This window comes from Bos mutus, chromosome 29 (genome assembly GCF_027580195.1).
Source record: "Bos mutus isolate GX-2022 chromosome 29, NWIPB_WYAK_1.1, whole genome shotgun sequence".
NCBI lineage: Eukaryota > Metazoa > Chordata > Mammalia > Artiodactyla > Bovidae > Bos > Bos mutus.
In genome coordinates this window covers 26,197,331-26,225,306 of record NC_091645.1, presented here as the reverse complement: position 1 = coordinate 26,225,306, position 27,976 = coordinate 26,197,331, and the positions used below count along the sequence as shown (strand labels likewise).

At 40.4% G+C, this 27,976-nt stretch overlaps 1 protein-coding gene across 1 annotated transcript in view; it reads right to left on the bottom strand.

Moving 5' to 3' along the window:
- The window catches only part of VWA5A (von Willebrand factor A domain containing 5A), a 31,302-nt gene extending 6,635 nt beyond the window's left edge, over positions 1-24,667 (bottom strand). The window contains exons 1-16 of the mRNA XM_014480426.2: positions 24,582-24,667; positions 23,567-23,611; positions 21,161-21,218; positions 20,855-21,057; positions 20,044-20,266; positions 19,747-19,922; positions 19,344-19,458; positions 14,655-14,824; positions 14,312-14,400; positions 13,526-13,670; positions 9,845-9,924; positions 5,138-5,252; positions 4,219-4,383; positions 3,842-3,942; positions 3,326-3,591; positions 805-933 (exon numbers count right to left, since the gene is read on the bottom strand). Of these exons, the coding sequence (XP_014335912.2) occupies positions 805-933; positions 3,326-3,591; positions 3,842-3,942; positions 4,219-4,383; positions 5,138-5,252; positions 9,845-9,924; positions 13,526-13,670; positions 14,312-14,400; positions 14,655-14,824; positions 19,344-19,458; positions 19,747-19,922; positions 20,044-20,266; positions 20,855-21,057; positions 21,161-21,203 (2,020 nt within the window). The 5' untranslated portion in view covers positions 21,204-21,218; positions 23,567-23,611; positions 24,582-24,667. The remainder of the gene's footprint in view (positions 1-804; positions 934-3,325; positions 3,592-3,841; positions 3,943-4,218; positions 4,384-5,137; positions 5,253-9,844; positions 9,925-13,525; positions 13,671-14,311; positions 14,401-14,654; positions 14,825-19,343; positions 19,459-19,746; positions 19,923-20,043; positions 20,267-20,854; positions 21,058-21,160; positions 21,219-23,566; positions 23,612-24,581) is intronic.
- Positions 24,668-27,976: the final 3,309 nt, after the last annotated feature.

Below are 27,976 nucleotides of genomic sequence, written 5' to 3'. Positions count from 1 at the left end.
GAGAATGAGTGCAAATAAGATTTTAAAGAATGAAATAATTGTACAGCACACACTCTGGCTACAAAACCGGAGAGACTAGAAAGAAATGTCCTATAAGCCTATTTTAATAGAAAAGACCTCCCTTCATGGTGAAATGTACTTAGATTCCATTTGTTATGTACATGAAAAGCCAGCTACTTGAAACAAAAGGCAGTGACCAAGAACACTCTTTGGTGACAGACGATCATCAGACAGTATCAGGAAGACCCATTTGTAAACCCAGTCTGTACAAGAATGGCAGTGTAGCAGGGGCCCACGCATGGTGGGTTGTGCAGGAGGAGGGCCCCAGCCCAGAGGCAAGGAGTGTGAGCTGAGATGGTAACGTGGTTTATTTATCTAGGGCTCAACTCAGACTCTACTGGGTAGGTTTCAGGGTCATAAGCTGTAGGGACTGACCCTGGCAAATATAGGGACTGGACAAATCTCACCCTCTGCCTGCTGCTTTTCAAATAGGTAACTCCTGGTAGAGAAAGTCACAGGGCTCCCCAGCTGGCTCAGGTGTAAAGAATCCACCTGCCAATGGAGGCGACACAGGTTCAATCCCTGGGTCGGGAAGATTCCCTGGAAAAGGAAATGGCAACCCGCTCTAGAATTCTTGCCTGGGAAATCCCATGGACAGAGGAGCCTGGCAGGGTACCGTGCAAAGAGTCAGACACAACTGAGCGACTAAATAACAACAACAAAGAAAGCCACAAGATAGCAGAGAATTGAAGATCTGTTCTTCAGTTCCCATAGAAAAGAGGATAAGACTGAGGCCCATCTCACCTGGACCATGAGTTTCCACATTGGTCTTTTTGGCACAAGCACGAGACTTTGGCTTCTCAAGACGGGCCTCTGATAAGGAAGTGCATTTCTTCTCTTTTCTATGACCAAGACCCAGGTGTGTTCTTCGTCCTATACAGGTGGTAGACAAACACTGGTCAGAAAAAGTCCCTGGAAAGATGCTCACGTAGAGATAACAGGCTCTGTTTAATCACAGGCTTAAAAGGATCAGGAGCACAATTATTCTGCTGGTGGGATACCCCGCAGTAATGAGTGATGATCAGTGGGACAAGAAGGAAGATGGAAGTAGGACAAGGCCTCTGAATGAGCTGAAAAACACCAGTGAAGACATAAAGACCAAGGCGCCCTCTATGTTCGGGTGTAGCCAAAGGCCCTGGATAATTTGAGACCCTCCTATCCAGATCAGTTCAGCCACTGTCTCTACTGTGCATTTTTTCTTCTATGATGAGCCCACTTACTGCACACAACATCACCCTCTGAGCGCTTTGTACTTTGTCTTCTGGAACTCTTGACACAGGACAAAGACCTCTTTTGCATCTTAAGTTTCATCACAAGAGGCTTCTTCCGACTATTTATCTTAACTTAAAACTGTTAAAACCTGTTCTTGCCCTACCCCCTCAAATTGCTCGAGGTGCCATATCCCAAGTTCCCAGGTTTGGGAGGTGTGGGTGGAAACCACTTCAGTCCCAATCGTTGCAGCCAGGTCACCAGTCTACCAATCTCACCTGGGTTACCCTCCTCATATCCTTGCTGCTGGCAACCTCCAACCTCTCTGTCACTTCCCATCACCCACTAGAGTGTCTGAAAGATCACAGACTTGCACTTCATTGCAGGCTGCATCACCTTGAGAGATGTCAACACCTATCTATGCAGATAACCTGTCCAACACCTAATTTAAAACTTCTTGACTTCTTCAATCAAATGGCTTCAGCCTCCCCTTTACTTCACCACTCCCTCCCAAGTCAGAATCTTATTATCAAGCAAATTGTTCCACTTATACAAAATAAACTTTAAAAATATTCTACTTTTAAAATACAGGATCCAGTTCTTCCAGTTTCTTTTCTTTTTTATTGATTATGTTTTTTAATTGGAGAATAAATGCTTTAGAATGTTGTGTTGGTTCCTGCTGTACAACAATTCAATTCAGTTGTAACCGTGTGTGTATACGTATGTATCTCCTACATCTGGAGCCTCCCTCACCCACTATTCTACCCCTCTAGGTCATCGCAGAGCACCGGGCTGGGTTCCCTGTGCTATGCAGCAGGTAGCTATCTTACACATGGTAGTGTATATATGGCAATGCTACTTTCTCAACTTGATCCACACTCTCCTTCCCTTCCTGTGTCTATTATGTCCATTCTCTACATCTACGTCTCTATTCCTGCCCTGCAAATAGATCCATCAGTACTGTTTTTCTAGATTCCACATATATGCATTAACATAGTGATATTTGTTTTTCTCTTTCTGACTTACTCCACTCTGTATAACAGGCTCTATGTCTTTGACCTCATCTGGATTCTAAATCTGTTTCCTCTATTTTTTTTCCAATGTAACACTTCCTTCTATCTTTACTTTCTTCCCCATTTAGCCTAAATCTCAGGTCCAACACTATACTACTCTCTTATCAATATCAACTCTATGTCCCTAATTTCCTTTTCATCACACCCATCTGACAAAACCCCAACCGCAGTATAAGCCAACAGTCTACCTGCTTCATTCTTATACCAAAGCTCCTGGTTCCTTTTAGTAGTCTGGTGCCACTAAAAAAGTCAAAGAATCAAAACTAAACTGGACCTTCAACACCGTGCTGAGTCTCCATTGCTGTGTGTAGGTTTTCTCAAGTTGCAGCACGCAGGCTTCTCATTGCAGTAGTTTCTCTTGTTGTGGATTCCAGGATGAGCAGGCTTCAGTAGTTGCAGCACATGGGCTCAGTGGTTGAAGCTCCTGAGTTCTAGAGCACAGGTTCAGTGGTCGCGGCTCATAGGCTTAGTTGCTTCACAGCATGTGTGATCTTCCTGGACCAGGGATCAAACCCCGGTCTCCTACACTGGCAGGTGGATTCTTAACCACTGAGTCATCAAAGGAGCCTCACTTATACCCTTTGTCATCCTGTAATATGGACTGCTTCCTGATCCAAGCCAATAAAACTGTTCTTCATTAGATTGACAAGGCCTTCTTTGATATTTATCCAGTAGCTCTTTTTCAGCTTTTACCTTGACTTTTCTGCAGTGTCTAATATTTTGATGACCCCATCTGAATATCCTTTGTTTTGAATACACATTCATTTATTATCTTCCCATTAAATTTCTTCTTAATTTCATTTGGAAAATCCTCTGCCATCTATCCCTAGATACTTGGGATACCTAGTCCATGGGATTGCAAAGAATCGGACATGTCTCAGTAACTGAACAACAAGGACCTTTCATAAACTTTTTCTTTAAATGCTGTGTTCAGATGTCCAGAGGCCCTTCTTTTGCATGAGTTTGAATGGGGTAAAACTTACCAGTTCCACACCTCGGTGGTGACAAGGATTGCATCACTGGGGCAGCATACATCAGCATTGGCCTTGGAACATCCCGAGGAGCCAGTGGCCCCTGAATTGGCTTGTTGAGATCCTTGTTGACAGCAGTGAAAGCTGTGTGGGAGCTTATGACTCCACACTCCATGCTAACTTTCAACACATCTTTTTTATCACCTGCTGCAGTTTCCCTGAGGCCCATGTCCTTGGTCTGCAGAAAGGATTTGGCTCCAAGTCGGTGAATGGTGAGGCTAAAAAAAAAAAATCCTGTGATTTAGGGACAAGCACACAAAAGTCAGTTGTACAGGACCCTCAAAAGTTAAGGCTGAAAAGGAGGGAAAAACCACATTAGGGGAAGAAAAAGAGACAAATGGGTTAGGAAGGAGAAGTGATGGTAGGGTCACTACTGAACCCCAAAATAAGAGAAGGAAATCAACCCTGAAGGATGGCAGAGACCAAACAAGAAAGAAAGAAAATAGCAAAGGAACACTGAATTCTCACTTGGCATCAAGCTTGGGTTGTAGGGAAAATGTCACTTTATTCTCCAGACTCTCTCCTTGGAGTGTGTACTTGAGGCAAACTTCTCCTGTTGCCTCTGCTGGCTACAAATTAGAGAAGGGTAAAAATGGCAAAGGAAGAGATTACCAAAAGAAAGGATAGATATGGGGCAGCTCCCCAACCCAACCCATTAAATTTCTGATAGGGAACCAGGCAATTCAAGAAGTCAGAGACTTGAAATAATAGAGAAGGGCCGGGCTGACTCCACCTGGCAAGGGAAATCTCTTGATGAAACTCTACCAGCTTTCATGGACTTGCCCAGAGCAGAGTTAGGACAATAGCTACTCTGACTAGAGGAACAGACAAGAATGAGAACTCACCGGCATTGTCCCAGTCAACTGGGCATAGAGGATTAATCTCTGACCCCTAAAGAGGACAGTCTGTTCTGGGGAAAGCATTTTAGCAGACAGACCATCAGGCAAATCCCAGCTTAGAGAAACATCGTCTACCACGGGCTGCAGAGAACGTTTCAGGGCTCTAAGTGCCTGGGGAAGGAAAAAGACCAGAATAAGCACAAAACATAGAAACAGCAACAATACTACTACTAACTGAATATCACATGCCAGGTGTTATGCAATGCAATACGTGATACACCCATTCCTTAATACCATCTACACCAGGACATGGGCATTATTACTCTTTCTTTACAAATGAGGAAACTAACATTGAGAGATTGAATGACATAATTATGAAGGAAGGAAGGAAATGTCTGGGAAAGGAGACCCAGGAGAGGTAGGGATTAGATAAGAGATCTGGGAAAGAGGAATTTAGAAATATAACCAGAGGTGGAAGATGCCTTCCCTTGTGGATATGAAGCAAATGGACTATCAATCTACCACCTCTTCCAAACTACCAGACCTATTACTGCTGTTCTTTTATCTTTACTTTGTAGTATTTGTACAAAGGATGGGGTACAATACCAAAAGAGGCCCTAAAGCAAACACCTAGAATCTCAGTCATGACATTCAAAATTCAGTTTCTCTGTTTTAGGTCTTAAACCTAAAGCCCTAACCTATTCCAGCATCTTGGCTCTGGGCTTCCAACTACTAGAACCAGATGCCATTTCTCCCAAAACTATATCCTGGGCTCCTTCTGCATAAGGCTGAAAGTAGTCCCATTAAGTATATAGCCCAAGTTCTTGGGGATATAAGAAAACGAATGCTGGCAGGGAGTTGTTGCCGCACTCTGCTCCACACTCTGCTGATACTGCCACCTCTAGACACAAGGCCTGTCCCTCACCTTGGCCTGCATTCTCTCCTTGCCTGTGATAAATTCTGAAGTGCCCCGTGACGCCCGGGCAATGCCTTTTACGAGGCTGGTGGAGACTCCTTCACCAATACCAAATGAAAAACATCTGGAATTATAAAAGAAGATGTTAGAGACAGGCACTAAAAAGTGAATTTATAAAATTAACACAAAATGATGAAAAATACATAAAGAGATAGTTTTCTTCCTTGACCAAAAGTATGAGCTACCATTTATGGAGCATATTTCAGGGGACCAGATGCCTTAAATTAATGATGCAATTTAATCATCACAATGTTCCTAAGAGATAGGCTAATATCTCATTTTTGCAGGTAAGGAGCTAAGGCCCGAAGAACTTAAAAAACATATCCAAGATCACATATCTACAAAAAAGCAGAAATTGCATTGAGCACTATTCTGGTCATATGATGCTCCCGGCAAACCATTATATATTACACTGATTCTAGAAGCAGAAAAAAACAAATAGGACTGCATCCTCATCAATTATTTTAATAATCAATCCAAAGAATGAATCAGAAATCAGAAATTAGGAAAAACAGACACTGCCATCAGTGCTTGACTAACACTGTACCGAAACCACATCTGCCCTCAAAAGGCTAGTCTTACGAGAAGGGAAAGTGTCAGTTGTTTAGTCATATCCGACTCTTTGCAACCCCATGGACCATAACCCGCCAGGCTCCTCTGTCCATGGAATTCTCCAGGCAAGCATACTGGAGTGGGTTGCCATTCCCTTCTCCAGGAGAGCCTCCTGATTCAGGGATCAAACCCTGGTCTCCTGCACTGCAGGCAGATTCTTTACCATCTGAGCCACCAGAAAAAAAGTGCCTCCTGCTCTTTTAACTGGAGGGTCCTCTCCCCACCCTTGTCGATGTGCACCAAATAGCTTTTAAATCACAAACAGATTTCCAAATAAGACTGTCTATAAACAGACACTACAAATACAAGCATTTTTAAGGGTGTGACAAAAAAAGTTATCATTATATGAAATTAATGCACTATAATTTTGGCCTATATATCCATCTCTTTTTAATCAGGTTAATGGGAGTCATCATCCCCATATCTAGTGATATCAGCCTCAAGATTAACGCTCTAAACATGGAGATCTAAGAACCCGACATCCAACTGTAGGAATCTAACTGTGATCAAGCCCTCCGGAGATCACAGCCTGCCAGCATACTGGTATTATCTTCTTCAAATTCTCAACATGAACTCTAAATTGGGTTTTTTTTGTTGTTGTTTTTCGTAAGAAAGAACATATTCACAAAACACAGACATGTGAAAAAAGACACAGGAGCAAGTTAAAAGGGCTTCCACTGACCAAACCTAGAAATTCTGAGAATCTAAATAGATAATGAGAGCAATGAATCTTTAAAAAATGAAAAATAATAGAAGAATCCAAAAGTACACATTGATACAACAACAACAAAAAAGGTGGTCGGAGGGTGGACAGAGGTAGTCAGGAAGAGAAAATTCCTCTTTACAGTAGGATGCCAAGTAATGGAATATGGAAAAAATATGGAAAAGTTGACAGAATTGAAAAAATCACCATTTTGTAACCACTAACAGCAATCTGGGCAATAATCGTCAGTGAATACTAAAACTACTGGGTAAACATTGGCTGAAAACAAGATGTTTACAAAAATGTCAAAGTTATATGTCAGATATCACCTTTAACTAAGTGACAAAATTCACAGCCAGGCCCAAATTCACTTTGGAATATTTTTTGCAAAAATATTTAATATTAATCTAAACATAAACTTAAATAGTCAAACAAACATAATTGAAATTTTACAAAAATAACTAGCTAGTACTCTTTTAAAATATCAGTGTCATTAAAGATAATGAAAAGCCAAGAAACTACTCTAGAGGAAGAGAGATTAAAGAGGCATAATAACTAAATAAAATACTTATTATTGGATTTCCTCCTGAACAAAAATAAAAAAACAAACAAAATTCTATATGACATTATTAAAAAATTGGCAAAATGACCTATATTTAAATAATGTATTATATAAAAACTAAATATCCTGAATTGAGTATTGGTTTTTTTAATTTACTTATTTCTTTTTGGCTGTGCTAAGTCTTTGTTGCTGTGTGTACTCTCCTCTAGTTGCAGTGAGAAGGGGCTACTCTCCAGCTGTGGTGTGTGGGCTCCTCACTGGAGCGGCTTCTTTTGCTGTGGAGTGCAGGCTCTAGGGCACACAGGCTTCAGGAGTTGTGGCATGTGGGCTCAGGAGTTGTAGCTCCCGGGCTCTAGAGCACTGGCTCAAGAGTTGTAGCCCATGGGCTTAGTTGCTCTGTGGCATGTGGGATCTTCCTGGATCAGGGATTGAACCCATGTCTCCTGCATTGGCAGGTGTTTTCTTTACCTCTGAGCCACCAAGGAAGCCCAAGCAGTTTTATTATGGCTATTTGTTAGATATTCTTAGTTCTTAGAAGATGAATGCAAAATGATATGCATAAGAAAAGTCATGGCATCTGTGGCTTGCTTTCAACTATTTCAGACAAAAAAAAATTAAGTGAAATCAATATGTTAAAATGTTGATAACTGGTGGATGTGGGTGAACGGTATATGAACATCTATTGCTTTATTCTTGCAACTATTTGCTAGGTTTGGTAAATCTTTCAAAACAATACATAGGAAACACATATTTAGAAAAAATAAAGAAAGACCCAAATGAAAGGAAGGACATATCATGTAGATAGAGGAAATGTTTGATACAGCAAATACTAAAGTTCTCCCAAAACTGACTTATAAAGAGAATACAATTCTAGTCAATATCCAAACATGTTTCCTCTTTTGGTAAAAACTGACAAGCTAATCATAAAATACAAAAAATCCAAGAATGACTAGGTCTTGAAAAAGAGCAAAGCTGAGGACTTACTCTACTAGAAATGAAAATTTATCAGAAAGTAACATTAATTTATACAGTGTATTGCTGGCACATGTCCAAATAAACAGACCAACAGAGGATCCAGAAACAAACCACACATGTATAGATGCTTGTTTGTGACAAAATGGCTCTGTACATCACTGAGGAAGGGACAAACTTTTAAATAAAAGATACAAGGTCAACATAATATCCACATGAAAAATAAAGAGAGAGAGAGAAAAGAACCCTGACCCCTGACTCATACAATTCACAAAAATAAATTTCAGATCAACTGTGATTCTAACTGTGAAAGAAAATGCAATAAATCTTCAAGAAAATGACAAAGGCAAATAGCTTGAAGACCTTGGATAACAGAAGACTTTATAACAGAATAGAAAAAAATACTAATCATAAAGCAAATTACTAAAAGGGAAAAATATATCAAATTAAGAACAATTATTAATCAAAAGATACCCTCTTGAGGGAAAGCCATAAAACAGAATACTATATTTCTAGAACTTGTCAAAAAGTGTTTGTACCTAGACCATAGAATGAACTACAGATCAATTTAAAAAAAAGAAAATCTAATAGAAAAAAATTGGAAAGAGACTTGAAGATCACAAAAGGACATCCAAGTGGTCAATAAATATGAAAATGTGCTCAACTTCATTAATTAGGAAAATGTAAATTAAAACCATGATAAGATAGTACTATACACACCCACAAAAACAGTTACAGTTTTAACAGACAAATAATGCCAAATTTTGGACAAGTAAAGAGGCAACTGGAACCCTGATACAATGCTGGTATGTATTATATTAGCACAATAACTTGGAAAACTATTTGGTATACCCCCAAAATTTCACAACTATGTCAGTGTGTTTGAATTCTATATTATATGAGCATAGATATGTATGTATGTATTCATATATATGTATACACATGTTCATGTCCAAAAAATGCATGTAAAAGAATTAAAGAATGTTCAAAGAAGTATAATTTTTAACAACTAAACCAAAGACTATCAGCAGTAGAATCAATAAATAAATTATGGTATAATCACCCTATGGGATACTATATACCAATGAAAATTATGGCTCCATGCAAAATATGCATGAATCTCAACACACAGCTGAGGGAACAAAGCCAGATACACAGAAATAAAAAACATACATGGGGAACACGTGTACACCTGTGGCAGATGCATGTTAATGTATGGCAAAACCAATACAATATTGTAAAGTAAAAATAATAATAATAATTTAAAAAAAGGGAAAAAAAAACAAAAACATACTGCATAACTCATTTATTTTCATTCAAAAACAAGCAAAAATAATCCACAGTGTTATTTTATTTCCTCTTTGGAGAGGAAAAAAATGAGTAGAGAATAAAATTAGGATGTGATGGAAATGGATAAAGAAGTAGGAACCATTCTGGGTCTAGACTTGTGTGGTGGTTACACATGTGTGTCGCTCTGATAATTCACCCAGCTGTATATTTAAAGTTGTGTAATTTTCTGTACTATTTTGATTGCAATGTTTATAATAAAGAAAAAATCCTACTGTTCAGTTTTTGTTTCCATTGTGGTTTAGAGACACCACAAGATAACGATTTCATTGTGTTGTTGATATTATTTAGAAAACTACTTTTTTCTTTTAGTAGGAAGTAGATTAAATAGAAAAATATTTTCACTATTAAAACTAAAATACTTGAATCATTCTGTCGTCTGAAAGGAATATGAACACTGTTAATAGGTGGCACTAGATTGCATGTGACATTATGTGGGTCCAGGCACATTAAGTCATACCTGTGCCTTAGACGGTGGCTCTTAACTTCTCTAACGACAGTAAATGTATCAGTAACTTCTCCATCCGTGAAGACAAAAACCTGTAGAAAGAAAACATCCATCAAGTCTCTGAAGTATATTTAAAGACACCAGAACTTGCCCTTCAAAAACCTCAACTATTTCATTCCAGAGACTCATGTCACTTTAGACAGGTCAGTTCAGTTCAGTTCAGTTGCTCAGTCATGTCAGACTCTTTGCGACCCCATGAATCGCAGCACGCCAGGCCTCCCTGTCCATCACCAACTCCCAGAGTTCACCCAGACTCATGTCTGTCGAGTCAGTGATGCCATTCTCTGTCGTCCCCTTCTCATCCTGCCCCTAATCCCTTCCAGCATCAGGGTCTTTTCCAGTGAGTCAACTCTTCACATGAGGTGGCCAAAGTACTGGAGTTTCAGCTTCAACATCACTCCTTACAATGAACACCGAGGACTGATCTCCTTTAGAATGGACTGGTTGGATCTCCTTGCAGTCCAAGGGACTCTCAAGAGTCTTCTCCAACACCACAGTAGAAAAGCATCAATTCTTCAGTGCTCAGCTTTCTTCATAGTCCAACTCTCACATCCATACATGACCACTGGAAAAACCATGGCCTTGACTAGACGGACCTTTGTTGGCAAAGTAATATGTCCGCTTTTCAATATACTATCTAGGTTGATCACAGCTTTCCTTTCAAGAAGTAAGCATCTTTTAATTTCATGGCTGATTTCACCATCGGCAGTGATTTTGAATCCCCCAAAAATAAAGTCTGACACTGTTTCTGCTGTTTCCCCACCTATTTCCCATGAAGTGATAGGACCAGATGCCATGATCTTCGTTTTCTGAATGTTGAGCTTTAAGACAACTTTTTCACTTCCCTCTTTCACTTTCATCAACAGGCTTTTTAGTTCCTCTTCAATATTCCCATCTCTTTTAGAATTTTCCACAGTTTATTGTGATCCACACAGTCAAAGGCTTTGGCATAGTCAATAAAGCAGAAATAGATGTTTTTCTGGAACTCTCTTGCTTTTTTGATGATCCAACAGATGTTGGCAATTTGATCTCTGGTTCCTCTGCCTTTTCTAAAACCAGCTTGAACATCTGGAAGTTCGCAGTCACATACTGCTGAAGCCTAGCTTAGAGAATTTTGAACATTACTATACTAGCGTGTGAAATGAGTGCAATTGTGCAGTAGTTTGAGCATTCTTTGGCATTGCCTTTCTTTGGGACTGGAATGAAAACTGACCTTTTCCAGTCCTGTGGCCACTGCTGAGTTTTCCAAATTTGCTGGCATATTGAGTGCAGGATTTTCACAGCATCATCTTTCAGGATTTGAAAGAGCTCAACTGGAATTCCATCACCTCCACTAGCTTTGTTTGTAGTGATGTTTTCTAAGGCCCACTTGACTTCACATTCCAGGATGTCTGGCTCTAGAAGAGTGATCACACCATCGTGATTATCTTAGTAGTGAAGATCTTTTTTTGTACAGTTTTTCTGTGTATTCTTGCCACCTCTTCTTAAAATCTTCTGCTTCTGTTAGGTCCATACCATTTCTGTCCTTTATTGAGCCCATCTTTGCATGAAATGTTCCCTTGGTATCCCTAATTTTCTTGAAGAAATCTCTAGTCTTTCCCATTCTGTTGTTTTCCTCTATTTTTTTGCACTGATCGCTGAGGAGGGCTTTCTTATCTCTCCTTGCTATTCTTTGGAACTCTGCATTCAGATGCTTATATCTGTCCTTTTCTCCTTTGCTTTTCACTTCTCTTCTTTTCACAGCTATTTGTAAGGCCTCCTCAGACAGCCATTTTGCTTTTTTGCATTTCTTTTCCAGGGGGATAGTCTTGATCCCTGTCTCCTGTACAATGTCACATAGTTCATCAGGCACTGTCTATCAGATATAGTCCCTTAAATCTATTTGTCACTTACACTGTATAATCATAAGGGATTTGATTTAGGTCATATCTGAATGGTCCAGTGGTTTTCCCCACTTTCTTCAATTTAAGTCTGAATTTGGTAATAAGGAGTTCACAATCTGAGCCACAGTCAGCTCCCGGTCTTGTTTTTGCTGACTGTATACAGCTTCCCCATCTTTGGCTACAAAAAGATAATCAATCTGATTTCGGGGTTGACCACCTGGTGATGTCCATGTGTAGAGTCTTCTCTTATGTCGTTGGAAGACAGTGTTTGTTATGACCAGTGTATTCTCTTGGCAAAACTCTATTAGCCTTTGCCCTGCTTCATTCCGTACTCCAAGGCCAAATTTGCCTGTTACTCCAAGTGTTTCTTGACTTCCTACTTTTGCATTCCAGTTCCCTATAATGAAAAGGATATCTTTTTTGGGTGTTAGTTCAAAAAGGTCTTGTAAGTCTTCATAGAACCATTCAACAGCAGCTTTTCAGCGTTACTGGTTGGGGCATAGACTTGGATTACTGTGATATTGAATGGTTTGCCTTGGAAACGAACAGAGATCATTCTGTCATTTTTGAGATTGCATCCAAGTACTGCATTTCACTCTTTTGTTGACCATGATGGCTACTCCATTTCTTCTAAGAGATTCCTGCCCACAGTAGTAGATATAATGGTCATCTGAGTTAAATTCACCCATTCCAGTCCATTTTAGTTTGCTGATTCCTAGAATGTTGACGTTCACTCTTGCCATCTCCTGTTTGACCACTTCCAATTTGCCTTGATTCATGGACCTGACATTCCAGGTTCCTATGCAATATTGCTCTTTATAGCACTGGACCTTGCTTCTATCACCAGTCACATCCACAACTGGGTATTGTTTTTTCTTTGGCTCCATCCCTTCATTCTTTCTGGAGTTACTTCTCCTCTAATCTCCAGTAGCATACTGGGCACCTACTGACCTGGGGAGTTCCTCTTTCAGTATCCTATCATTTTGCCTTTTCATACTATTCATGGGGTTCTCAAGGCAAGAATACTGAAGTGGTTTGCCATTCCCTTCTCCAGTGGACCACATTCTGTCAGACCTCTCCACCATGACCCACACAGCATGGCTTAGTTTCATTGAGTTAGACAAGGTGTGGTTCATGTGATCAGATTGGCTAGTCTTTCTGTGATTATGGTTTTTGTGATTCAGACAGGTATGAGGTTCCTAATGTTCACATCCCTCACATGGTCTGATCAGAACCCTGAGAATATTCATCATCTCCTCTGCTAGTTTCATGTAAGGCTTCTGTCGCACTTCCCAAAAGAGCTTCCTTCATCCATTGTCCATAGCATGGAGCTAAGGGAGAGGAATTCCATCAAATGCCTCGTCTTAGTCTCTTTATTACAGGACATAAAGCTAAATTTTGTTGTTGTTTAGTCGTTAAGTCGTGTCCAACTCTTCTGTGACCCCAAGGATTATAGCCAGCCAGGCTCCTCTGTCTACAGGATTTCTCAGGCAAGGATACGGGAGTGGGTTGCTAATTCCATCTCCAGGGCATCTTCCTGACCCAGAGTTTGAACCCAAGCCTCCTGCATTAGCAGGTGGATTCTATACCACTGAGGCTCTACCACCAATGATTCTATACCATTTCACCTGGGAAGCCCACGGCTAAATGACTACCACTTTTCAACAATCCTGTGATGAAGCCCAGAGCTATGGATTCTTGAACAGGGATTCCATTCCATCCCTTTTTTGATCTCTGTTTCAACTCTTACCTGCAGGGGGTGGCCTGGGACAGAAGGCTGCTTGTAAATGTGTTGGAGTGCTGTCAAGATTTCCGTACCCCTGAGGTTAGCCCTCATAAGCTTAACTCTCCGCAGTGCTTCCTCCACGGTACTCTGAGCATACTTCACACTATTCCTGAGAAAAACAAACACTCCCCAGTGAAATGAAGGCTGGTGGACATAGCCCAGTATTAAGTCCCTGAACTGTAAACAACTTTAACTTGAAATCTCCAAAGCCAAAGTCAATTCTGCAGCAACCCCTTTAACAATTTAGTCCTTTCTTTAAAGTAGCCTTTTTAAATTTTTTATTTATTTTTTAATTGATGGAAAATTGCGTTGATGTTGTGTTGGTTTCTGACATACGACATGAATCAGTCATAGTTTTATATATATATATCCTCTCCCTCTTAACCCTCCCTCCCCTGTCTCCATACCACCCATCAAAGAGTGCCAGGCTGGGCTCCCTGTGTTACATAGAAACTTCCGACTATCCATTTTACACATGATGTTGTATATACTGTCAATGCTACTTTCTCAATTCATCCCTCCCTCACCTTCCCTCACTGTGTCCACAAATCTGTTCCCTACTAGGTTCATCAATATCATTTTTCTAGACTCCATATGTATCAATATATGATACTTGTTTATCTGACTTACTTTACTCAGTGTAAGGGGAGAAAGGAGTCACAACAACTGACTCAAATCTGTTCCTTTTCAGTAATATTTCATTGTATAAAGTAGCTTTTTGAATTCTCTATGGACTTTCTGGAAACTTACGGAAAGAATGCCTCATAAGTAGATCCAAATTCATAGATGTTGAAATAACAGCCTAGAGGCAAACTCTTCAGAAGCAAAATCAGTGTTTCCTGAAGGAAGACCATGTGAGAAGACAGTAAGAAAGGATCCTCTCAATCACATGACTCTGCTAATCTAACTCAGGAATGTGTCTTCACCCTTTCATTCCCCCAGACCCTTCTATTCCAAGGCTAACCTCAGAGTAGTCATGTTAACCGTAACTCAGATGGGGAACAGACCTATAGCTCCAATGGACCCTAATTTAATCCCCAAGATTCACTCCCACTTGAGCAAGTGACCAGGAAAAGAAAGAAACTACTTTTACCTTGGCTACATCTATGCGCAGCTGAGATTTACTCTGTTTACTTATGGGGCTCTGCATGCTTCCTGAGCAGTCCATGAGGAAGATAAATTCTCCGCAGGCAATTGATGGCTGAGCTTCTGGGATATTCGGGTAGAAAGTCACCATTGCAGCTGGATCTCCCAACACACCATCTACTCAGAAAGAATAAAGACGTGGTAAGAAAAAGGGAACTCAAGAATCAATTGTAGTGAGTTACTTAAGGAGCTAAGAAAACACAAATCTAAAACAGCTTAATCTTTATACCATATCTGCTGGCAAAGAGTTTGAGGTGAGTTACAAACATATAAAAGATACAGATGTGTTACAGATATGAAAGAGGGTAGAATTTACTATATACAAGCAATATTAAAATACTATATCTGGATGTAAATCGCCTAGCAGTTGGGAATGAAATACATCGTTAAAATGTCCCAGGATTTGTCAGAGGAATCAAGCTAATTTATTTGATATCTTCACATCAAATCAAAGGGAAATTTATTTACATGGGGTCCTTAATTCTATTTTTTCTAAATAACTTTTTTATTTATTTTTGGCTGTGTGGGTCTTGGCTGCTGCACGTGGGCCTTCTCTAGTTGTGGTGCATGGACTTCTTGCAGTGGCTCCTTTTGTTGCCCAGCATGGGCTCTAGGGTGTGCAGGCCCAGTAGCTGCAGTTACCAGGCTCTAAAGCACAAGGTCAATAGCTGTAGCACAAGGTCAATAGCGTGGCACATGGGCTTAGTTGCTTTGTGGCTTGTGGAATCTTCCTGGACCAGGGATCAAACTGGTATCTTCTGATTGGCAGGTCGATTCTTTCACTGAGCCACCAGGGAAAAGAAACTTTTGGTCGCTGAGTTGTCTCCGACTCTATGCCACCCCATGGACTGTAACCTGCCAGGCTTCTCTGTCCATGGAATTCTCCAGGTGAGAATACTGGAGTGGGCTGTCATTTCCTTTTCCAGGGGATCTTCCCAACCAGGGATCGAACCCAGGTCTCCTGGCATTGCAGACAGAGTCTTTACCATCTGAGCCCCCAGGAAAGCCTGTCCTTAATTCTTAATTACAGCTTTGAAAAAAAACAATGATGACTGTGTGGATAATTTTTATGCTGACAATTTACAAGAGCTGAGAGTGTAATGAGTGTCATACAGGACAAGGAAATCCATCTGTGCTTCATTTGGGTACAAAGCACTTATGATACTCTCCAGAACAAAGAAAGAGAGGTACGTAAATGTGTGTTGCACTCTAATACTAGCATCATCCAAATAATGGTATGGAAGAGATCATGGGCGTCTAGCCTATGTTACCAAGTTGCAAAAGCCAGAGCTGTGATTCTATTTTGAGGAACAAGTGAAAACAGATACAGGAGATGAAATAAGAATGGGTGGGTTATACCAACTCTAGTTTTACTGTTCAGAGAATATAAAAAGACACAGAATTAAATTCCAGCATCCCATTTTTATAAAGTGATTCTAGGATTACAGTTTTAAATTATCAGTACCCCAGGATTCAGAATGTTAACAAGATCTGGTTCAGTTTAACCTCTTACCTCTGAGATATCTCAATAACCAAAATGGCTTCCAAATAAAATGGGTGTGGCTCAGCAAATACTTGATAGAGCACTGATTCAAAAATAACTTTTATACAATCCTGGATCTCTGGATATAAAGGAGTAGCTTTTTTTTTTTTTTTTTTTTAATGAGCAAGGTAGATTACTTTCCATTCTGAGAGACAACTCTTTACAGTGGGACTGGCACTGTACTAAGAGGTCAGAGAGGTTACCACAACAATGAAATGAGTCAATATATAACTTTAGAACAATGCCAGACACATAGGAAATACTATATATATATTTCATTTACCATTATTCTTTCGTCATGGCTCAAATTATTTTCATCTCCAGAGTCTCAAGTTCCTCTTTTTTAAATGAGGCATTTCAAATCCTAGCTCCTCTGCTTGCTATCCTGTTTCCTGTGAAATCAAAGTAGTAATACCTGCCTCAAGATTATTTTAAGAAACATGAGTAGAGTCATGGATGTAGAAAACAAACTTATGTCTACCAGGGGATAAGGTGGGGGAGATAGATAAACTGGGAGACTGGGATTGACACATACACACTACCATATATAAAATAGATGGCTAATAAGAACCTGCTGTATAGCACAGGGAAATGTGCTCAGTACTCTGTAATGGCCCATATGGGAAAAGAATCCAAAAAAAGAGTGTATATATGTGTATGTGTAACTGACTCACTTTGCTGTATACCTGAAACACAACATTGTAAATCAATTATACTCCAATAAAAAAATTTTTTAATATTATTTTAAGAGTTAAGTGAGGGAAGTCTGATGTAATACCCTTAAGGAACTCAGCCTATGGTTCAACTTAGATTAAGAATAGTTTTATAAAATTATTTATAAATTGTTTTATGTGATTATTTTTATTAAATTATACATCCTATTTTTAAAAATATCATGTTCTTAATATGGAAAGTACAGCCTATGCATTTCTGTCATCTAGTGGTATGCTTCATTTGGTCGAACTACAAACTGTTTTAGTGAGTCAACCAGTCAGTTGTCATTTGCTTCTTTGTATGGATGGAAATAGCATGTCATCTTGATCAAATACATGATCTAGAAAGCAAGATGTGAATGGCCCTGCTGGACGGGATTCTCTAGACTTGTAAAGCGTCCCCTGAAGTCCTCCTATGGCTAATAGAGCTTGCAAGAAGAGGGCTTGACATTTCAATCCTTATCACTTGAGATTCAACATCATAGAACTTTCTCCAGGGGATTAAAATAACTGAGTAAAGATGAGGTCCAGCTTCCCAGGTGGTTCATTAGTAAAGAATCCCTCTGTCAACACAGGAGTCATGGGTGGGTTCAATCCCTGGGTCAGGTAGATAGCTTGGAGAAGGAAATGAATTTCCCAGTATGCTTGCCCGGGAAATTTCATGAACAGAGGAGCCTGGCAGGCTACAGTCTCTGGGGTTGAAAAGAATCAGACACAACTGAGCATATGAGCATACACATACTCACACAAAGACCAGGTCACTGTTGCAGGAGAATTTCAGGGGCACTCAAGGGGGAACTCCCCAAAAGGAAAGGACAAAGCCAGGCAACTAATGTACAAAGATGGAGCACAGAGCTTCCTGGAAGAGGAGCTGCTGTAGACCTCTTTGAGGTCCCTGCAATCCAGTGGCCTGGCAGCCCAAGAAGGCCCCACAGAACAAGAGATGGATATGGGTTATACCAGTTATAATTATAAGGAAAAGTACACATATATTAAGAAAAATTTAGAAAATAAGATAAATTGCTATTAATATTTTTTAAAGATTTTTTTTTATATGGACCATTTTAAAGACTTTACTGAATTTGTTACAACATAGATTCTGTTTCATATTTTTGTTTTTGGGGCACGAGGCATGTAGGATCTTAGCTCCCTGACTAGGGGTCAAACCCACACCCCTTACATTGGAAGGCAAAGTCTTAATTACTAGACCACAAAGGAAGTCCCCAAAGAAGACACATTAAAGAAATTACAATAATAATTTGTATATAATATATTATAATATAATAATAATAACTAAGCAGTAAGAAACTAAACATAGTCTCAGAAATTAAGTAACTAGGACAAGATGAAAAATATCTGCAGATGGATGGTGGTAATGGCTGAACAGCAAGGTGAATGTATGCAAGGCAATGGGATTTTATACTTAAAAATAGTTACAAAGGTAAAGTTGATTATATAAATTTACCACAAAAAAAAAAAAAGAATTCCAGGTGAGATTACGTGAAGGTATATGAATCAAAACCAAGAGAAACTGTTAGATCTAAAAAGTAAACTTACTTTTAAACTAATCACAATTACTTCTTGCATACTTTCTCTGTTTTAAAATGGTTTTTCCCCATGCATAGATTATTTCCTAGTGGTAATCTACTTCTACAACTCATTTTTACTTTAACAATGTTTGGAAACCTTATTTGCATATTATTTCAATCTGTTGATGTGTATTATTTTAGTAGTTACATGGTAACTCATCAAATATACCTAGCATAGTGAATTTAACCACTGTAAGACATTTTGATTGCTTACCGGTCTTTGATATGATTAAATTAAAAGAGAAGAGAACTTTTCAATCCACATTTTTACTTATATTTAGATTTATTTTCATATGTAAGATTCCCAAACCTAGAATTACCAAAATAAACATTTATTTTGACGCTTATGGCCACATTTCCCCTCAAAAGCTTGATACCAAATTATTTTGGTTCAGGCAATCTCTGAGTACCAAATTCACCACACCTTTTAAAGCATCATTTGGAAATCTCTGATAACTTGAAAAGTGAAAATGTCACATTATTACTTTTATTTTTATTTGCCTTTGTAGAGACTGATCATCGTCACATGTTTGTAAACTAGTGTTTCCTTTGGGGAATTATTTGTTCATGTCCTCGGTTCAATTATGTACTGATGTACTTAGATTTCCCTAAAAGATATAACCACAAGATATTCATTGAACTTAACCATTTCTTTCACATCATAATGTAAGCTGTTTCAATGTTGCACCCACTACTGGATAGAAGGCAATAAAACTGAGGATAATTTGAAGATAATTCCAAATCAGAAAGTTACTCCTCAGGAGGTACCCGCCGAGAGAGAAAGACAATACCTGACTTTGTGGTAGATTCTCCCATCTCCACGACTACACTAGGGGTGTGCACTGCTCTGTAGTAAATCAGGAACTCCACATCCCTATCAAACTTGTGTCCATCGGCCAAGGAAACCTGAATTGGGAACAGACAAAGATGCCATGTTAGGACTATCGCTGCCTCTGCCCAGGGCTGAGGTCAGTGCTGAGGGCTACAGGCTTCTTCCACGAAGGAGAACAACACAGAGCAGGAGCAAGAACAGAGAGAAGGCTAGGGAGATTAAAGGAGGGTGGTGAGGAGGAAGCACAGTGTGATCCCCTCTGGGTTAATAAGAAAAAATAAGGAGGAAGAAGTGAGTGAGGACCAAGGTCAGGATCTAAAGGAAAAGGGTACCAGCAATGATAATGCTCTCTTGTGAATTACCTGAGCAGAAGTCTTGTTATCTCCAAGGTACTCAATAGGACTCAAGGAGCAGTTGGATTGAATCCTGTCAATGCCATGCTGGGAACTGATGGTCGCCACCATGCTGATTGTGTAGGGCAGGTCCTCCAAAGAGACTACAGGAGTCTTCATATTAAGGCAACTGTCCTCGGAACATCCTAAAAAAAGTTATTTTAGTTCTGTGTTCCCTCCCACACTTTCTAGCACCCTACAGCCTTGAAGGGGTTTCCCCAATTACATCAACTCCCCCAGGAGTATTTGGAGGGAGAGGAGACTGACCAGAGAGTTGGTACCGAGGATTCAGGATAGCAGGGAGCACGTAGCGCAGAGCCCCGTCTGCTTCCAGGGGCAGCTCCTGCACATACTTCAAGGTGAGTTCTGCCTGCGACCCGGGGAGGAGGTTCCCCACGTTACAACAGAACACATCCCTGGAGCACATGTCCTCCTCTAACAGAAAGGCTTGGTGGCCACGGATGATGGCGTTCTCATAGTTGGTGTGTGCCTGAGGACAGAGAAAGAAAGCCAACACAGTCGGTGAAGGTACACAGGGTACAGAAGACAAAGACTAGCAGGGAGAAACGGTGACTGGTATTGCCAAGTTCACACCTGTACTTTGTTTTTAAATTTTATTATTTGCTTTTATTTTTGGTTTCAGTGGGTCTTTGTTGCCTGCTCGGGCTTTCTCTAATTGCGGTGAGTAGGGACTACTCTTCACTGTGGTGCTTGGGCTTCTCAGTGTGGTGGCTTCTCTTGTGGAGCACAGGCTCGCATGTGGGCTTCAGTACTTGCAGCTTATGGGCTTAGTTGCCCCGTGGCGTGTGGAATCTTCCCAGACCGGAGATTGAACCCATGACCGTGCATTGGCAAGCAGATTGTTATCCACTGTGCCGCCAGGGAAATCCCCACAGCTGTACCTTAAGTGACTCTTATTGACTTTCCCTCCAAATGATTTTAGGAAAATAGCAGTTAGAGGGGAATAGAGGAAAGAGCATTCAACATCAGCATTTTCTGTGAAGTTGCATTTGCTAGAGACCCTGAAGAGTATGCATTAGGGAAAGGAGGAAGGAGGTAATATACTTATCCTCAGTACCGTCATCTTGTCCTGTAATTCTGCTTTAATTTTCTTTCCATCCACCATGGCCTCGAAGCTGTAGACAGCTGAGTCTTCATCCATGGGGAATATAAAGAAAGCCTCCAAAGGAACTTCCTCCTCATTCTTGTAGTTTAAGGTTGCAGACACACCAGCCACAAACTCACAGATGGACAAGGTCACAGAGATGCTCTTCAGTGGCACTGGAGACAGACCAGAGTTCAAGAGTTCAACAGAATGTAATTGAATGCCTCCTGTAGGCCAGGTTAGGTACAAAGGCAAGTAAGAGTTATGAGTCAGACTTACCTGGCTTCTCCCGGGGAGTTAGGAGGCCTCCTGGGTGCACCATGGTGACACAGGGATACTGTGGAAAAAAACACATGATAAACAGAGTAACATGCTGGGAACTATTCACTCAGAAAATGAAAGTGAAAGTCGCTCAGTCGTTTTTACTCTTTGTGACCCCATGGACTATATAATCCATGGAATTCTCCAGGCCAGAATACTGGAATGGGTAGCTGTTCTCTTCTCCAGGGGATCTTCCCAATCCAGGGATCGAACCCAGGTCTCCCACATTGCAGGCTGATTCTTTATCAGATGAGCCACCAGACAAGCCCAACCACTCAAGTACCAGCATTATATTTGCTTCTCTCTGGCATAATGGTGGAGGAAGGAGCCTAGAAAAAAGACTGGATAGGTGAAAAAGTTGCTAATAGTAAGAAAAGAGTCAGTTGCTCAGTTGTGTCTGACTCTTTGTGACCCCATGGACTGTAGTCCACCAGGCTGCTCTATCTATGGAACCCTTTAGGCAACCCCTTCTGGAGTGGGTTGCCATTCCCTTCTCCAGGGGATCTTCCTGACCCAGGAATGGAACCCAAGTCTTCTGCATTGCAGGCTGATTATCTACCATCTAAACCACTGGAGAAAACCCAGTAGTAAGGCTCCTTCTAAATGTCAGACCCAGGTGGGGAACCTGTAAGGTTCAGTGCTGCTGCTGCTAAGTCGCTTCAGTTGTGTCCAACTCTGTGCAATCCCATAAACGGCAGCCCACTAGGCTTCCTCGTCCCTGGGATTCTCCAGGCAAGAACACTGAAGTGGGTTGCCATTTCCTTCTCCAGTGCATGAAAGTGAAAAATGAAAGTGAAGTTGCTCAGTCGTGGCCGACTCTAGCAACCCCATGGACTGCCGCCTACCAGGCTCCTCCGTCCATGGGATTTTCCAGGCAAAAGTACCGGAGTGGGGTGCCATTGCCTTGAGTATATACTAAATAGGAAATCTCTGAAAAACCCTGAGGCTTGTTCAAAGGCTAGCTCCAGTTTTTTCCAAAGCATATTTAATACACCACTTGTTAGATATATTGAATCAGTGTAATTAGTTTAACCCCTCTGAATCTCAGTATTCTCTTGCTAAAATGAAAACCATAATACCTGTATATCATATATGCACATATGAATTAGTATGTGTGAAGTTCCTAGAACAGTGCCTAACTTATAGGAAACAGTTAATCAATGTTAATAGACATAAGTATTGTTTCTATTATTCCTTTTACTACTATTAAATAGACCTCTGCTGTTACTTTGATCATGCTATTCAGACAAGTAGGAAGCTGCCAAATTCAAAATGGACCCCCTTACAATTTGGAGCAATTACCTTATAGCTTTTCTTTTGTGGCTCATCATTGAAATTGCTGATGGATTCTCCTGTTGATGATACATTTGTTTGTGTGTGTGTGGTTTGTACACATGTTTGTGCCCAGTTGTGTCCAGTGCTTTGGACTGTAGCCCGCCAGGCTCCTCTGTCCTTGGAATTTTCCAAGCAAGAATACTGGAGTGGGTTGCTATTTCCTTCTCCAGGGGATCTTCCCCACCCAAGGATCCTTGTCTCCTGCATCTCCTGAATTGATAGTGGTGATCCTTTATAACTGAGCCACCTGGGAATCACCTATTTGTTTGTGTGTGTGTATATATATAGTATATATATATATGTGTATATATATATATGTATATTACATGCTACATGTAGCATGTCCTCTATTTTAAATCAGGCCATTCTAAACATATCTTCCAAGTTTTACTATAACCTTAGACAACCATTTCATGTGACATGTTAACAAAGAAATCAATGTATTTACATATACTGTGATTTACATTATGATTCCTTTATGCAGAGAAGTAACAGGTGGAGCTGGTTCTACCATTGAAGATGCCCTGGAACTTTTCTGAACCCAAGCATTTGTGAGATTGCCTGTAAGTATTCGAGGCCATCTATGCTCATCCCAATCACCATTTAAAATATATCACACACTATCCACAATCCAGAGCAAAGTCCAGATTGCCCCTCCAGATGATAGCAATCCTGTTTCTTATCATGGTGCCCCTCCTCAAAAATCAGAGCCAATAAAACAGGCTCTTCCTTCCGTGTCTGTTTTTATTTTGAGGAACTGAGTAAAAACTGAGCATGGTAAAATAGCACACTATCTGACAGAGAAACACAGAGCGCAGTAGCAGCTGTGAGGGAGGAGAGGTTTCCAGGCAGACTCCTGACTGGGCTAAATTCCCTGGTAGAACAGGCTGGAGCTGGGGGCAGGAAGAATTTCTAACCACACCAGCAGGGAGCTTAAAGCAGGAGAAGGACACCGACACCGGGTACAACAGCTGAAGAAACTGCGTCAGATGTCAGGCCGCCCATGCTCCAAAATTAGGTGATACTCACCCAGGGTGGTTTTCAGATGGGTTGAGAGAAGCAGAGAGACGTCTCCTATAAAGAAAACAACACTATTTTCTGATTATGACCCCAGATCAAATCCCTCTTTGCCAGACATTTGATTTCCTGAACCCTCTCCCCTACCCTTCCCCAAATAAATGATGCTGCGTCAGAATTAGTTCTTCCTTCAAGAAGGCACTTCAGAAATGCACCCAGCAACAGGTAGGCAGACTGGCCACAGGGGCTGGCCAAGGTCAAAGCCTTGAATCCCAGGCAGCAGGGAGAGCAGAGGATGGCTCACTGAGCCGGGGGCGGGGGCCTCATGCTAGGCGGACCCTCTGGAATGCAGGAGCCCCGGCAGAGCGGGGGCGGGAAGGAGCAGCTGGTGGTGGCGCAGTGGGTCACACCCCTGCAGCCTGCGGCAGGGGAGAAGTGGAGAACCCGGAATCCGGGGGAGTGGGTGAAAGCGGGACTCCTCTAGAAACGGAGAGTGACTGAGTCCTTATTCAGTCCTAAAATTTCAGCATCCAAATACTAACGGAAGGGATCTGAATTTTTATATAGAAAGCTTTAGGGGCTGCAATACGACTGGGGAGGGGGTGGGGGGCGGGGAGTGGGGGGACTTGGAGAGAGAGGGCTTGAAGCTCCATTTCCCCAGCATAAAATCATATAAAATTGACAAAGCATCAAGTGTCCACAGGAAACAAAGGAAGGAAGAAAGAACGAGAGAAGCTGACCAAAAGTAAAATGAAGTAAAAGAGAAGTGAGGTAGAAAGAGGGGTCTTGGGATTATCCGGAGATGGCTACATCCCCCTTCCACATTCAGCAAGATTCCCCAGAACCACCAAACCCACAGATACCCTCAAGGCATCGCACTCTAGGACTAAGTTCCCTACCCTGGGCTTGCAGTTAAAACGAGCCCCGAAAGATTTAAAGATGGGGAAAGGGAGTTGGAAGAGGCAGGTCTCAATCCTCAGGAGCAAGGGTGCCATTCAGCGCCGGCGCGGGCACCCTAGTCACTTACCTCCAGCTGTTCCCAGCACTCTGCGTCGCTGCAGGCAGAAAACAGCTGCAGACAGAATTTTCAGGAAGCCACGCCCCCTCCTAGGGACCGGATGTAAGGTAGTGACTACGTGACTAAGGGATCGATGGAAAATTCTTACACAGAATATTGAAAATTTCACTTCTCTCTGGTTCAAGTCCTCAACCCTGGAACGTTTGTTTTCTTTTCTTTTTCCTTGTCTGGTCTCAGTGAAGGAACAATCAGAGGAGAGGCAAAGGGAAGGGATTTTTCTTTTTTTTTTTAATGAAAACACTGTAAGAAACTACATTAACATCAAAAATTACATGTTTTTGTAATAGACTGAATTAGCATTTCTTCATTCTTACTGTGCTAGGCCCCAAACTATATTGGTTTTATATCATTGATTCACTTTTCATTTGAGTCATTTGTTCCAAGATTGTATCCCCTCCTACAATATGTGGGGAAAATGAGGAGCCAAGGAAAGGCACCCACAGACCAAGTCTTCCAGTCATGAGTTACTTGTGGGTTTTTCATTCTGACTATAAAATCAAATGCTGGGGGCTAACAGTGCAAATAACTGAGAATATTTGTGCTCATTCAGGCCTTAGGTGCATTTTGGAATTCAAAAGCAATTTAGCAATTTAAAAGCTACATTTTTAAACATTTCCATGTACTACATACTACTATTAAAACTATGAGAATTGAAAAGTATTTTTTCAAAAGTGAAGTCTAGATCATGATTGCTCAATAGAAAGATAATGCAGGGTCTTTCCTGGTGGTCTAGTGGTTAAGACACCACCCTTCCAGTGTAAGATGTACAGGTGTGATGTGCCAGGGCCAGGGAACTAAGATCCCACATACCACATGGCCAAAAACTAAAAAGAAAAAAAAAATTAGAAAAGGAAAGATAATACAGTCACATGAGTGATTATAATGTCCTAGAAGCCCATTTTTTAAAAGCAAAGAAAAAAAAAGTAACTGAAATCAATTTAATGCTGTATTTAATATGGTATATACAAAAACTTATATTTTAACATATAATGATGTAAAACTCCTTATGAAGCATTTTGCATTTTTGTGTACAAATTTTTGAAATTAATAATGTATTTATATTTACACTATACCTAAAATCATACTACATTGTAAATGCTCAGTGACCACACTTAGCTAGTGACTATAATATCCAACAGCACGGGTCTAGAATATAATTTTTTAAAAATCAAAGTTGACTGTCAAATAATTGCCCCCTTTTAAAGAAGGGAGCCATTAACACAGAAGTGGCAGAAACAGCACTGAATCACGAGTCAAATACCTTTTGTTTCAGTACACAGGGTACCATCTGATCCATCAGAGAGGCTCTCTAAGCTCATGTTTTAACCTGTAAAAAATAAGTAATAAATACTTCTAAGAATTGCCATACAAATTAAACACGACATTTTGTGCATTGTCCATTGTGTATAAAAATATTTCTAGTATTAAAATTTCTATTTTAGAGGCTGATGATGTCACACACTAATTCACACATTAGACACTACGGGACTTAACTAAGCATTAAGTGGACACTACACATCTGAGTTTAAGACAGGTGTCCACAGGCTCTTCTCTCCACTCCTGTGGCTCGGTGGCCTGCAAACATCAGAACCTCTAGCTTACGGGAAAATCAGGAGTTAATTTAGAATCTTTTTGTTTTAATTCCTGTACAACATGAACATTGTGACTATGAAACTCACCTTCCTCCTCTGAAACTAGCTGAGTATCTTTTCTTTCCCTAATCTCATCATTTTAAGAGGAAAGATGTCAGTTATTCCTTTTCATCTTTACATTAAGAAGCAGGTTTAAATGAATGTGACTTCTGTTCTCAGTTCAAGTATTTTATGCCGAGAAATATGAAAGCAAGTGTCCCTCAAGGAATTCTGATTTCTGGGGTTTAGTGGCCTGAATATTTGTAAGAATATATCCTCTAATATTCTTTTTACAAGTGGAAACCTGTGTAATATCATATTTCTTGAACAATGCAATTAATATAGCCTAATATCAGATACATATTTAGAACAAAATGATGAAGAAATAGAATGTGTAAAAGAAAGAATGTAATATTCTCTTAAGTGTTTTAAACTATAGTGGTATATTTCCAGTCATATTTTTTAAGTAAGACGTGGATAAAGTTTTAATTTAAAAAATATAAGAATAATTCAAATATTACATAAATTTATTCCTACCCCAAAATTATATAACTACTCTTTCTCCCTTAAAAATTTTTGTTGACATGTAGTTAATTTGCAATGTTGTATCAGTTTCAAGTATACAGTAAAGTTATTCAGTTATATACATATATGTATGCTTTCTTTTTCACATTGTTTTCCTTTATAAATTATTACAAGATATTGAATATTGAGTATAGGTCTCTGTGTTATATGGTAGGTCCTTGTTGTTTATCTATTTTTATATGTAGTTCAGTTCAGTCGCTCAGTCGTGTCCGACTCTTTGCAACCCCATGAATCGCAGCACGCCAGGCCTCCCTGTCCATCACCAACTCCCGGAGTTCACTCAAACTCACATCCATCGAGTCGGTGGTGCCATCCAGCCATATCATTCTCTGTCGTCCCCTTCTCCTCCTGCCCCCAATCCCTCCCAGCATCAGAGTCTTTTCCAATGAGTCAACTCTTTGCGTGAGGTGGCCAAAGTACTGGAGTTTCAGCTTTAGCATCATTCCCTCCAAAGAAGTCCCAGGGCTGATCTCCTTCAGAATGGACTGGTTGGATCTCCTTGCAGTCCAAGGAACTCTCAAGAGTCTTCTCCAACACCACAGTTCAAAAGCATCAATTCTTTGGCACTCAGCCTTCTTCACAGTCCAACTCTCACATATATGTAGTAGTGGGTAGCTATTAATCCCAAACTCCTAATTTATCCCTCACTTTTCAAACCTTTGGTAACCATAAGTTTGTTTTCTATGCCTATTTCTGTTCTGTAAATAAGTTCATTTGTATAGTTGTTTTCGATTTCACATATAACTGATATCATATTTGTCTTTTTCTATTGGACTTACTTCACTTAATGTAATAATCTCTAAGACCATCTATGTTACTGCAAATGGCATTTTTCATTCTTTTTTAATGTATGAGCAATATTCCATTGTATATATTATGTATGCCACATCTTCTTCATATAGTCATCTGACAATGGACATTTAGGTTGCTTCCATGTCTTTTTGTTGCTGTTGTTTAGTCACTAAATCATGTCTGACTCTTTTGTGACCCCATGGACTGTAGCCCGCCAGGCTCCTCTATCCATGGGATTTCCCAGGCAAGAATTCTAGAGCAGGTTGTCATTTCCTCCTCCAGAGGATCTTCCTGACCCAGGAATCGAACCCACATCTCCTACTTGGCAGTGGAAAT